This window comes from Canis aureus, chromosome 1, assembly GCF_053574225.1.
Source record: "Canis aureus isolate CA01 chromosome 1, VMU_Caureus_v.1.0, whole genome shotgun sequence".
Taxonomy (NCBI): domain Eukaryota; kingdom Metazoa; phylum Chordata; class Mammalia; order Carnivora; family Canidae; genus Canis; species Canis aureus.
In genome coordinates this window covers 103,545,396-103,559,072 of record NC_135611.1, presented here as the reverse complement: position 1 = coordinate 103,559,072, position 13,677 = coordinate 103,545,396, and the positions used below count along the sequence as shown (strand labels likewise).

The window sequence follows — 13,677 nt, the reverse complement described above, 5'->3', positions numbered from 1 at the left end:
CTTTCTCTGCCGAGACTCCCCCTTTCCAGCCCTGGGTCATCTCCACTCACCACTCTAGCCATAACCAACAGCTGTAAGAAAGGCACCCAAGGTGCACTTGTGTTAAACTTCATTAATACAGATTGGATTCCATGCTCTGGTGATGCACACAAACCACACAAGTGTGGGGAGAAGTGGTGACCTGGGCATGACCCACAAATCTTCTGAATGTCCAGCTCTGAAACAGGCACTGGTCACTTTTCTTTCACTCAATGGCACATTTGGACATTTCCTGAAATGCAGAACTGTGCACTTATGACAGGTAGAAATGGTTTTCTGAAAAAGGAGAAGTCCACATCTTATTTGGGACCAGTACAGAGTTGACAAATGAGGAAGTAGCTGTTCTGCTTCTGGTAAAGTGTCAGTGTTGAAATGTGGCTGGGCTGAGAGATTAATGGATGCCTACTCATGCATCCTGTTGCTCAGTGTGGTCTTCCAGGCTCTGTCTCCCCCCACCCCCCACCTCTCCGTACAGTTGGGACAGGCAGGAAAGTCACTGAGGTTGCAAAACTCACCACCCTGCTCTGCTTTACATTGCAGGGAAGGAAAGTGAGTCATGTCTTTATGATATCATTTTGTACTTTTAGAATGAGCCTTGAATTCCTCTTTAAAATTCCCCTCAAATTATCTTCTCAATGGTATGTTATCAATTTACTCTTCATTAATAAATACTCTTAAATTAAGCACTGGTGATCAATTAAGCAATTATTAAAACCAATCATTAATAATGTAGTTATTTGCTTGTAAATGTTCGTTTATTGTGTTTTACATGCTGGAGCACAGTGTGAAGTGTGCTCATGATTCAGCAATGAGAAGATGTGGCTTAGAATTCCATGGGAATTATTGCTTAAGTTATTGCCTAACTCCTGCTTGTCTACGGAATCATTATAACAAATTCTCAGATACACCCCTTACCCTATCAGGGATAATTATTTATGAGGCAGGGAGAGACAGTGAATGTGTAACTAGCATAAAATCAGTTTGAAATGCAAAGGTAGTCACTTCCATGAAGGTCCTAGACACCAGCTGAGATTATGTTGGATGTGTAGGTGAAGGGGAGCCTTGGGTGGCAATTCAGGAGAGATGGGAGTGCAGATAACAAGAAAGGCAGATTCAGATCTGGTATCCACTCTAAAATGGGAAGTCATAGAGTATGAACTTCTGAGTAGGAGAAATGGCCATAAGGAGTTCTTTCCAATAGAGTCTGTTTCTCCAGAGAGGAAGATGTATGAGCTGTGCCTCATGCACATTCCACATTCAGTTTTTGGAAAGTGTGTAGGAAGTTGAAAGTGGGCAGAGCCACTGTTCCCTGCACACAGGCTTTTCAGCACTTTGCTCCCCTCATTTAAAACCAATGCCAAAAATAAATAAATAAATAAATAAATAAATAAATAAATAAATAAATAAATAAATAAAACCAATGCCATTGCCTTCTTTATTAGTGAAATAGTAATCTATTGTCTCCTATGGATTTTTCTTTTCTTTTCTTTTTTAACTAAAATGTGCATTGTTGATCTTACCATTTTGTTAAATATCCAATTATTTCTGGAGACCCCCAAACCACTGATGTCTGAGCAGGCCAGTGAGAGTTGAGGCATAAGGAGGAGGTGTGGTTAGTGGCTCCTTGGACCTTTCTTGTAGTCATTTCTCTAGTTTTGGGATCCTTAGACCATACAAACATCCTCAACAGCGAGCACTGGTTTTCTAACCTGTGATGTAAGAGATTCAGTGAAGGAAAGGCCAGGTGGAAAGTGCTGGAAATGCCTCTTACCAAAATAGTGAAACAAAAGTAATTCTCACCCTTGCAGATATTGCACAGATTCATACCACCAACAATAACTCAGAACTGAGTGTTATATACTATATGTTGGAAAATCGAACTCCAATAAAAAATATACATACATAAATAAATAAATAAATAAATAAATAAATAAAAATAACTCAGATCACAATAGCCAAACTGTGGAAGGAGCCTCGGTGTCCATCGAAAGATGAATGGATAAAGAAGATGTGGTTTATGTATACAATGGAATATTACTCAGCCATTAGAAACGACAAATACCCACCATTTGCTTCAACATGGATGGAAATGAGGGTATTATGCTAAGTGAAGTAAGTCAATCGGAGAAGGAAAAACATTATATGTTCTCATTCATTTGGGGAATATAAATAATAGTGAAAGGGAATATAAGGGAAGGGAGAAGAAATGTGTGGGAAATATCAGAAAGGGATACAGAACATAAAGACTCCTAACTCTGGGAAATGAACTAGGGGTGGTGGAAGGGGAGGAGGGCGGGGAGTAGGGGTGAATGGGTGATGGGCACTGAGCGGGGGCACTTGACGGGATGAGCACTGGGTGTTATTCTGTATGTTGGTAAATTGAACACCAATAAAAAATAAATTTATTAAAAAAATAAAAATAAAAAAATAAAAATAAATAACTCCAATCAATACAGAGGCAGTGATGTTTTCCACTCTCCATTCAACTTGCCTACTTCGTTTGCACAGAAGACAGAAGGACCTTGGAGAATTGGATTCTTGTGCACCAGGTGATTCCAATGTCCATTTCTGCTCCAGCTGAAGACCCACAGAGAAACCCATCTTTCTCCTGGCACCTGGTATGCAACTGTTGATTAATGGGTTTATTTTCCTGAGTCTGTAAATGCCATTAGGTTTGGTCTATAGTTAGTTCTCAGGCTCAGCTATACACTGTCACTGTCCACATTTGTTCAGGTCTGTGGCATGTCTCCAGCCCTGCCCACGTCTCCAGTCCTGCACACATCTCCAGCCCTGAGCATGTCTTCAGCTCTGAGCATGTCTTCAGCCCTGTGTCACATCTCAAGCCCTGACCACATCGCCAGCCCTGTACCACATCTCTAGCTCTGTGTCACATCTCCAGCCCTGTGTTATCCAGGCTGTGTGGACCATGACTGTCCTTCCATTGAATAGGACATCACACAGATCCAGTACACACCATGTGGATTATATCTGTGAAACAAGAAGTAGCAACTATTCTAGGTGATTTGTAAGACTATGGGAAATAAATCTCTCCAAACTTCAGTTTCTTGCTACCTCTGTGAAATTTCTAGGCATCCAGCTGCCTGAGGCATGTTGAGATACCCCATCCTAGCTTAACACTCATGGCTCCATCTAATCCTCCTACTAATGAGACAAAAGTTCAATTCCTAGTGAGGCAGCTTTGGAACATGGAGACAATATAGAGCTCCCTGTGCATGCTACCTCTACCCACTTACTGAGTGAGTTGAGGAGCTGTTGGTTTTGAGCCCAGAACAAGAGAAGTCTTTGCAATGGGCCCAAACTTCAGAAAGCCTGATTTGTATGACCTAAAAACTCCAATGGTGTTTGGAGTTTCTGTGGCAGATGAGCTCAACGTCCTTTGGCAGGGAACCATATAGATGACGTACAATGTAGATATTAAAGATTTTGAAGCCACACTATGCCATTTCTGCAGAGAACTACTCTCCTTTTGTGAAGCAGCTCTGGGTTGCTCCTAGGCTCTAGTAGAGACAGAATGCTTGGCAATGAGTCATCACAAAGGTCCTCATGAGTGAAGGAGTGGGCCAGAGGGGCAGGGTCAGAACCAAAGAAGAGACTCCAGAGCAGCTGGAGCAACGTGATGCTGGCCCTGGAGATGGAAGGGGACCCCAAGGCATATGGGCAGGAGTAGCAGCTTGCAAAGGCAAGGGAATGGATTCATCCCCAGGAACTCTAGAACAGCTAGATTACACCTTGACTTTAACTCAGGGATGTCCATGTTGCAATTCTGTCCTCAAAAAGGTAAGATAATAAATCTGTGCTGCTTTAACCCACTAGCTTGTAGTGATTGATTATAGCAGCAACACAACAGGAAAATTATACACCAGATACACCTACTTTTAATTGTGTGCCTTTTTCTTTAGTTTTTTGTTTTGTGAATTTGAGCTTTACAAAGTAGTTTGAATCAGTCTAGTTCAGAGATGTATTTCTGGGACAGAGACATTGCAAACACTCAATAATACATATTGAAGTTTGTGTCACAAGGGGGTATCAGGCCAGGGAGACAGCAGTTTCTGGGTCAGGTGAGGCCTCAATTGTGATCAGAAACAACTGCAAAGCCTGCTGCCTGCCTGAGCCTCAGCCCTTGGGAAATGACAGCTAGGCTGTTCCCCTTCCTGTGGGGTGGCTGACGTGAAAACCCCGTGACAAGGAGGACTGGTCTCCGAGTGCCTGTGCTCCGTGCATCTGTCTGATCTATGGACACCAAGGTCCCTCCATCCGTATAGCTGGGACAGAGACAGGAGACATCATGACCCCCATCCTCACGGCCTTGCTCTGTCTAGGTGAGATCTGAGGAGGGGAGGAGACACCATAGTCTGAGTGCGACCCACCCCACAGTCAGGCCCTGGTCTGTCAGAGACCCCAGGGTCAGGAGGCTCACTGGGAGGGCCTCAGCTCAGAATTCAGGGCAAACCTCTCATAGGGACTCTCTTCCAGGGCTGAGTGTGAGCTCCAGGACCCAAGTGCAGGCAGGTGAGTCTGTCCCCAGGGGTCCCAGTACCACCTCCTCACTGGGGACAGGGAATACCCACCAGGCAGGGGGGATGGAGATCAGCAGCTCTGGGTTGACAGAGGGGGGACATCTGGGTGTTTGGGGCTGAGTTGGGAACTGAGGGTGGAGAGGACCTTGTGACCCAGCCTCTGTTTCCTTCCAGGGACCCTCCCCAAACCCACCATCTGGGCTGAGCCAGGCTCTGTGATCCCCATGGAGACATCAGTGACCCTCTGGTGTAAGGGGAGCCTGAAAGCCCAGAAGTACATCCTGTATAAAGATGGATACCCAGGGATCTGGGAGGCGCAGAAGCCACTGGAGCCGAAGGACAAGGCCAAGTTCCCCATCACAGACATGACAAGTGTATATGCAGGACGGTATCGCTGTTACTATGAAAGCCCCACTGGCTGGTCGGAGCCCAGTGACCAGCTGGAGCTGGTGGTGACAGGTGCGAAGCCTACTCAGGTCTTGCCCTCAGGAAGAAGGTCTGCTCTCAGGGTGTCACCCTTTTACAGCCCATCCCTAGGGATCATGTGGGGGAATCTGAGCCCCATTTAACACAGCCCCTCCCCTCTCCTAGGGATGCACAGCAAACCCAGCCTCTCAGTTCTGCCCAGCCCTATCGTGCCCTCAGGAGGGAATGTGACCCTCCAGTGTGGTTCATGGAGAGGATTTAACAGGTTTATTCTGATGAGGGAAGTAGAAGGCCAGCCCTCCTGGACCCGGGACTCCCAGCGAGCCCCCAGTGGAGAGTTCCAGGCCCTGTTCCCTGTGGGCCCCGTGATCCCCAGCCTCATGTGGACGTTCAGATGCCATGGTTTTTACAGCAACACCCCCCAGGTGTGGTCACTCCCCAGTGACCCTCTGGAGCTGCTGGTCTCAGGTGAGAAAGTCTGATTTTTGCCTCATCTGTGGTTTGAGGCACCAGACAAGTTATTGCAGATCTGCTCCCAGGAGACCTTCAGACATAACAGTGGGGTGAGGGGACCATGGGGTCACAGGTCAGAAACTGAGAGGGTGAGGGACAGTGAGACCCAGGAGTCAGGATGGGAGAAGGGAGGATTGGGGAGAATCAGCCTACAATCCATGGCTGGTCTTCTCCCAGGTGTGTTGGGGAAGCCCTCCCTCTTGACCCAGCAGGGCCCTGTTGTGACCTCTGGACAGAACCTGACCCTCCAGTGTCTCTCTGATGTCAGCTACGACAGATTCGCTCTGTTCAAGGAAGGGACAAGTGACCTCCTTCAGCTTCATGGCCGGCAGACTCAGGCTGGGTTCTCTGGGGCAGACTTCTCCCTGAGCCCAGTGAAATCCTCCCACGGGGGCCAGTACACATGCTACGGTGGACACAGCCTCTCCTCCCAGTGGTCAGCCCCCAGTGACCCCCTAGACATCCTGGTCACAGGTGAGGAGCCATGGGTACAGTCAGGACCCAGACTGCACAGGTCCCTGAGGGGAACCCCAGGTAGTGGCCGCCAGGACCAAGGGTGTGGGGTCCACAGGGAGGGAGAGAGACAGAGAAACCGGGGATAAAGATGGGAGAGACTCAGAGGACACAGACTCAGGTCAAGACAAGGCTGGACCAACCCTTACCTACCCTTCCTCTCTCTAGGACAGCTCTCCTATACACCCTCCTTATGGGTGCATCCAGGACCCACGGTGGCCCCAGGAGAGAATGTGACCCTGCTGTGTCAGTCACTGAGCAATGTGGACACATTCCTTCTGTCCAAGGATGGGGCAGCTGATGCCTCCTTGCGTCTTAGATCGAAGTACCGAGCTGGGAAGTACGAGGCTGAATTCTCCATGAGTCCTGTGACCCCAGCCCATGGGGGGACCTACAGGTGCTACGGCTCTATCAAAACCTTCCCCTACCTGTTGTCATACCCCAGTGTCCTCGTGGAGATCCTGGTCTCAGGTGAGTAGCCCTTGCCCCTGTCCCCTCCATGTGCTAACATTGTTCTCAGGGCCCTGTGCCCACAAAAGCACAGGGCTGGGATGGGAGAGGGGGGCTCTGAGGGGTCCACCCCTCACACTGCCCTCCTACCCCTGGTTCTTCTCTCGACCCCGTCACCAGAATTCTCCAGGTGGAGGAGGAGGAGTACCTGGGGACCTCAGGGTAAATAAGGAGGAGGAGTGTGAGCATAGGCAGGGTCTCTGTGGGAAGCTCTAGCCTCCTCTCCTGACTTTTTTCCCAGGATCCTTTGGACACCATGGCCCCCCACCCACAATGTCCAGCCCAACAGCTGGTGAGTCACAGGGGCGTCCATCCAGGGCCTTTGGTTCCAGTCTCTCAGAGATGACAGGGGGCCGACGGGCACCAGGGATCTTGGCTGGTGGAGGAGGCTGGGTGTTCATGGGATAGGGAGGGGTGGGGACCCATCTGGGGGAGGGGCAGCAGGTGCAGTGGAAGCACACAGGCCCTCCCCTGACCCTCTACTGACCCCAGGAGGCTCTGAGGGTAAGTGAGGGTCTCTGTCAGGAGGTGATGGGTGGGTCGTGGGGAGCAGAGGCTGAGTTACACCCTCACTTCATGACCCCTTCATTCCCTATCTTGGACATGCCCCTCCCCTGTGTGGGCCTCAGTTTACCCAAGTGTAAAGGAGAGAGTCATGGCCCAGATTAGATTTGTCCTCGGTTCTGACCATGGCTCTGACCTCCTGGGTGAGGAGGGCTCATGGGGAGGTTCCCCAAGTCATGATTCTAGGGGGGTGCCTGTCCCTCTGCAGCAGTGACAGTGACATTGTAGGGGGAGGGGAGGGAAGTTGATGGCTGGGGGTGTTGAGGTCTGGAAGGACCCTCAGCTCAGGATGAAGATGCTGGGACAGATCCTGCCCCAAATGAGGAGCCCAGAGCCTCGGAGTGGTGACCTCACAGGGGAGGCATGAGTAGAGCACAGGGAACCTGCATCCCAACTTCCTGTCCCAGCCCTGCCACCTCCATGCTGAGCAACCTGAGACACATGATTGATTGCTCTGTGCCTCAGTTTCCAGTCTGTGGAGCAGGTGGGAGGGACGACAATCCCCTGCTGCATGATCGTTGTCAGAGTCACAGGTGTAAGCACGGAGCCCAACAGGTGCCTGGCACACAGTAGGCGCTCAGTAAAATGGAATCACTCTCTCATTCATGGTATCGCTCCTGCCCAAGGTCCTAGCTGGTACCTGTATGTCCTCATTGGGGCCTCGGTGGCCTTCATCCTGATGCTCTGCCTCCTTATCCTCCTCCTGGTCCGACAGCAACGTCGGGGCAAATGCAGGAAGTCGAGTAAGAAGGGGCTGAGGCACCCCAGGGGTGGTGGTGCTCTGTGGGCTGACCCAGGGTGGGCTCAGGGCAGCGGCCAGAGGGAACCCAGAGAGGTGGGAAAGGCCGATGTAGGACACTTCCACAGAATCTCAAGTCAGAGAGTCTAGACAGAAAACACCCAGGTTGGCTCCCATGTGCCAATAGAAGGTGCTCCCCTCTTTTCAATCTTGGGAGATGGAGAAACACACAGGCAATGCGGGTGAAGGGCTCCTTTCCCTGGAATCACATGGAGCGGGGAGGTTGTAACCTTCCATCCCAGAGGAATGATGATTCCTAATGTCCAGCAGGGGATGCAGACCCAGAGCCCAAGGACAGAGGCCTTCAGGACAGGTAACTCCTGCCCACAGACCCCCACACTCCCACCCGCTCGCCCCCTGCATGCCCTCTGACACCATGTCTCCTCCCCAGCTCCAGGCCAGCTGCTGTCGCCCAGGAGGAAACCCTCTGTGAGAGGAAGGGGCCACCCTGGGGGTGGGCTGGGAAGGTTTGGGAAAGGGTGAGGACCCAATTCCCCCATGCATGACCTCAGCACCTCACCCCTGGATCCCCTGGGTCACAGCCGCCCCATCTGGGAGCAGGTCAGGGTCTGCAGCCCTGAGGGAGCTCAGGGGACTTTGCCACGACATACACCTCGTTCTACTCCACAGATGCTGCTGTGCAAGACTCATGGCCTGAGGATGGGGTCAAGCTGGACCATTGGGTGAGACCCCCACTCCCATCCAGACCCCAGGGCCCTCTTGGTGCCAAACTTAATCCAATGCATGATTCTCTGTCTTCACACCACCCAGTCTCAGCTCTGTTCCACTGATGACCTCTCCACCCTTGGGCACCTGGGACATCCCGCTGTGACCTCTTGGCCCCTCCTCCAGGCTCTCCTTGCCTGGCTCCCCATCCATTGTCTGACTTAGGGTTGTTGGAGTGCATACCCAGATCTCAACAGGGTGCATGAAGAAGTGAATCACCCAAAGGTCTCTGGACCTCCTTCATTCATTCACTCAGCAAAGATAACTGGGAGTCCAATATTTACCTAATCCCACTTAGTGTTCCAGGTTTAGCAGTGAACATAATTGACCCCCACTGAACGAGCTCTCCTTGTGGGTGTCAGACAATATGCAAGGAAGTCACAGCGTCCTCGGGTGCAAAGTGTGGCTAAGGAAATAAAACAAGATATGAGAGTAGCAACTGCAAAGGTCCTGAGGCAGCAACATGGTACTTCAGGAACACGGGTCATGTGGCTGGAGCCAAATGGGCAAGAAACAGTGTCAGGAATAGAATCAGAGCTGTTTTAAGACAGCATCACATGCTCCAAGGCTCAGGAAGTCCCTGCAGAGTCCAGCAGGAAAGTGACCTAATCTACCTGAAAGTTTGAAAGCATTACTCTGGCCACAGTGTGATAAATTGACTGGGGGGATTGAGTGGGTTCAAGGAGATAAATATCCCTCTCACTGTCTGTCTGCAGCAGAACACACAGGATGAAGATCCCCAGGGAGTGACATACGCCCAGGTGAGCCACTCAGTGTCAAGTCTCAAGTGGGTCCTGGCCACTCCTCTATCCTCCCTTTCAGGAGGATTACAGGACTCAGAGGACAGACAAGCAGAGGAAGATAGGTGGATGGACAGTCAGGTGGGCCCTGTCTTCTCTGATCACCCTGGCTTCCCCCCACCCCAACACCAACCTCCCCTCTCACTCTCCCCTGCTGCAGGCTACTGCATCTGACGCCCCCCCAGATGTGACCTACGCTCAGCTGAACCACTTGACCCTCAGACAGAAGACAAGTGCATCCTCTCCCTCCCAGTCAGGGGAGCCCCCAGCAGAGCCCAGTGTGTATGCTGCTCTGGCCATTCACTAGCCCAGAAAGGACCCAGACCCCATACTCCAGGGAGAGGGACCCCACGGACCCTAGGAAGGCACAGGACCTGCCCACAGTGGGTGCTACCTGGTTGTGGACTTCTCATAGAGACCAGTTGGAACTCCTGGGGTCCTCTCAGAGTCACTCGATTCTTCCCTCAAAGATACTCCCGCACTTTGGAAATTAAAGCAATGGACTTCTCAATAATCCAGGAGTGAAATGAGAAAACCAAAATGGAAATGAGAGAATGTTTACACTGAAGGATTATGTAAAACGTTACACATAAAACCTGAAATGGGAAATTAAGAACCAAGAACAAAATGTTTAGGAAGGAAAAAGCCTAAAAAAAATGAATGACATATTCTATCATATCAAGAATTTAGAGAAAGAATAGCAAAAGATTGCAAATGAAGGTAAAGGAGGAAAATAATGAGAAGAGTAGCTAAGAATAAGGACAAAAAATTTTTTTAAATCAATAAAGCCAAAAATGTTCATTTTTGTGAACATTGTTTAATTTTATAAATCTTAGCAACAACCACTAAGAAAAGAGATAGAAAAGGGCGGGCACATGTCGCCATTATCAGGACACCATCACATCCTACAGACTATAAATTGATAACAGAATATTAGAACAGTTTTATTCCGATATATGAAAAAATGTAGATGAAACCGTCAAAATCCTCAAAACAGAAGCTACCAAAATGATGGAGAGGTAGAAAATGTGTGTCACCTTATGTGTATATAAAATGCAATGACATGTGATCAAAAACTGCTCCCCAACTGAAGTATGTGGAGAGCGAGAGAAACAGCAGAGTGGTGACTGCCAGGGCTGGGGTTGTGGAAATGGAGAGGCCCTGGTCAGGGTGATAGGTAGTTGATGAACAAGCTCTACATGGTTACAAGAGCACAAGTTCGAGGGATCTGATGTACAGCATGGTGACCACAGCTCATAACACTTTATCATATTTTTGAATGTTGCAATGGAAGGAGATCTTAAATGTTCTCATCACATACAAGAAAGGTAACTATGTTGTGGGATGGAAGTGTGAGCTAACTTCAAGGGGATAATCATTTTGTAATATATAAATGTGTCTGTTGAGGAGGCAACTTCCTCCACTTATGCATTTAGGATACACACGCACACACACACACATGCAATGCATACACACATGCATATACACATGCCCACACACACTCTCACACATGTGTACACACTTGCATAGTCTCAAGCACACAGGCATGCACACATACACACTCATGCACACCCACATACATACACACACACAAAAATTACACAAACCTTTCCTGAGTAGAGAAAAAGAAGTAAGATTGTATCAGGCCAAGAAAACATTGACACCAAAACCTGGCAAGGAAATTACAGAATAGAAAGGCCCAGAAAGATCTCTCACATAAATTTAGATGTCAATCTCTAAAAATTGTTCACAAATAAGAATCAGTAATGCATAAAAAGAACACTACATCATAACCACACTGGATTTTGAAGGGAGAGGAAGAACAAGTAGCTTCAAATTTTAAAACTCAATCAATATAATCTGATACACTTAGAGAAAAATGACCATCTCACAAACCAGAGGGGAGGGGAGGCGGAGAGGGGTGAAACAGGTGAAAGGGATTAAGAGAGACAAACTTCCACTTAATAGGGCAGCCCCTGGTGGCTTACGCAGTTTAGCGCTGCCTTTGGCTCAGGGTGTGATTCTGGGGACCTGGGATCGAGTCCCGCTTTGGGCTCCCTGCATGGAGCTTGCTTCTCCCTCTGCCTGTGTCTCTGCCTCTCTCTCTGTATGTCTGTCATGAATAAATAAATAAAATCTTTAAAAAAACGTTCCACTTAATAGTAAATGAGCCTCAGGGATGAAATATATAGTTCAAGGAATATAATCGATAGTATTGTGATAATTTTTTTGTGTGACACATGATAGCTGCACTTCATATGGTAAGCATTACATAATGTATATAATTGTTGACTTATTATGTTAAATAATATACTATTACATATCAGCTGTACTTTAAAGTTTTTTAATGAAAAAATATAAGAAATAGTGAAAGGGATTATAGGAGAAAGGAGGGAAAATGAGTGGGAAAAATTAGAGAAGGAGACAAAACATGAGAGACTCCTAACTCTGGGAAACAAACAAGGGGTAGTGGAAGGGGAGGTAGGTGGGGTCTGGGGTGACTGGGTGATGGGCACCTAGGAAGGCACTTGACCGGATGAGCACTGGGTGTCATACTATATGTTGGAAAATCAAACTTCAATAAAAAATATAAAAAATAATGAAGAAATAGCAATCTCAACAAATATCGAAAAGCTTTTGATAAAACATACCAATAATTCATAATGAAAATAAAATCTTTATGGAGTACACATCACCCTGGATCCACACACAGCCAATCCGTGGCTCATCTTTTCAGAGGATCGGAGACAAGTGAGGCTTGGAGACAGCCTGCAGGAAGTGCCTGAAAATGAAATCAGATTTGACATGTATCCCATGGTCCTGGGTGCCCAGTGCTTTGACTCTTACTGGCTTACTGGAGGTAGATGTGAGAGGAAAGGAGGCCTGGGACCTAGGTGTTTGTACAGACTCTGTACAGAGGAAGGGACACTTTTTGCTCATCCCTGGGAAAGGCTTCTGGACAATTTGGCTGTGGAACAAACACAAATACGAAGCTGGCACCTGCCCCCAGACTCCCCTCCACCTTCAGGTGCCTCCATGCCAAGTTGGGATCTTTTTGGTCTGTGAGGCCCACACAGCCTCCTTCTACAACATCACTGACCATGGCTCCCTCATCTATACCTTCTCTGAATGTGCCTTTGCTGGACCTCTGTGGCCTTTCTTTGGTACTGGTTTTAATGATGCAGGAAGAAATGCAGCACCTCTTGTGCTCTGTCTGCTGGAGGTGGGATCGTAGGGATCCATGGAGCAGTGGTGGCACTCTCTGAACACCGATACTGCCACTGTTGGTGTCCTTCTCAGCCACTGACTCTCTGCCTCATTTCCCCAGGGGCTCTGAACCACTTTGTTTCTGTAGAGGTGTCAGGATACCAGCACGCAGATTGCAGCAGGGAATTCACTGAAAATCTACATAAAATGACTTTCAACATCAAACAAACAAACGAAAACAGAAATAAAGGATATTTCCTACAATTGGTGAAGGCGTGGTAGTAATCAGCACCTAGACATCATCTTTCAAGGCGAGAACTTGAAGTAATGCTCTCTGTGATGGGGAATGATCCAAGTATGTTTCCTCTGACCATGTTTGTTCAGCACATCATTCTATTCATTTAATTGGAGGTGCCACCAATTCAATGAAGCAAAAAAAAAAAGTGATAAGTACTCAATTACTTAATATTGTATTGCTCCCAGATTACACAGTTATGTGGATAGAAAATGAAAAAATAATATAAAGATGTATTACCAGAGTTTTCCAGATTTACTGGATATATGGCCAATATTTACAAGTTCATTGCATCAGACTTCTGGTTCTGGATGCAGATGAACTAGGTGAATGTCTTCCCATTCCTTGAGTTTATACTCATGACACTGATTTTGTGTTTCTGACATCCATAGTTGTAAGAGAATAAATTTATGTTGTTTGAAGACCCCAAGTTTGTGGTCATTTGAGACAGCAACTATTGGAAGCTCATTCAACCATGTCAATCTTTTTGATTAGTTTCTTTTTATTTAATTAAGAAAATTTTAAAGATTTTATTTATTTATTCATGAGAGAGAGAAAGAGAGAGAGAGAGAGGCAGAGACACAGGCAGAGGGAGAAGCAGGCTCCATGCCGGGAGCCCGACGCGGGACTCGATCCCGGGACTCCAGGATCAAGCCCCCGTCCAATGGCAGGCGTGAAACCGCTGAGCCACCCAGGCATCCCTTGATTAGTTCTTTTTTAAAAATTTTTCTTATTGGACTTCAATTT

At 47.9% G+C, this 13,677-nt stretch overlaps 1 protein-coding gene and 1 pseudogene across 8 annotated transcripts; both read left to right on the top strand.

Annotated features, from left to right (window-relative positions):
- The first annotated feature begins 4,095 nt into the window (after positions 1-4,095).
- LOC144324026 (leukocyte immunoglobulin-like receptor subfamily B member 3) lies at positions 4,096-10,229 on the top strand. Of its 8 annotated transcripts, none has more exons than XM_077915181.1 (13): positions 4,119-4,379; positions 4,534-4,569; positions 4,752-5,036; positions 5,169-5,471; positions 5,694-5,990; positions 6,198-6,500; positions 6,781-6,831; positions 7,718-7,846; positions 8,173-8,215; positions 8,294-8,331; positions 8,533-8,585; positions 9,345-9,509; positions 9,589-10,229. In XM_077915181.1, the coding sequence occupies exons 1-13, from the start codon at positions 4,346-4,348 to the stop codon at positions 9,733-9,735; spliced, it is 1,884 nt and encodes a 627-aa protein (XP_077771307.1). In that variant the 5' UTR covers positions 4,119-4,345; the 3' UTR covers positions 9,736-10,229. The 8 variants fall into 8 exon arrangements, with proteins under 8 accessions (XP_077771355.1, XP_077771317.1, XP_077771341.1 ...); XM_077915171.1 differs by having other exon boundaries at positions 4,121-4,379; positions 8,170-8,215; XM_077915211.1 differs by having other exon boundaries at positions 4,129-4,379; positions 8,170-8,215; positions 9,345-9,389.
- Positions 10,230-12,107: 1,878 nt separating this feature from the next.
- Positions 12,108-12,735, top strand: LOC144304085 (E3 ubiquitin-protein ligase TRIM21 pseudogene; annotated as a pseudogene).
- Positions 12,736-13,677: the final 942 nt, after the last annotated feature.

Excerpts from the sequence above, each read along its gene's own strand:
- LOC144324026 (XM_077915171.1), top strand. The coding sequence starts at position 4,346 with ATGACCCCCATCCTCACGGCCTTGCTCTGTCTAG. Across the intron at positions 4,570-4,751 it reads CAGGACCCAAGTGCAGGCAG|GGACCCTCCCCAAACCCACC; the intron begins GTGAGTCTGTCC and ends GTTTCCTTCCAG. Across the intron at positions 8,586-9,344 it reads GGGTCAAGCTGGACCATTGG|CAGAACACACAGGATGAAGA; the intron begins GTGAGACCCCCA and ends GTCTGTCTGCAG.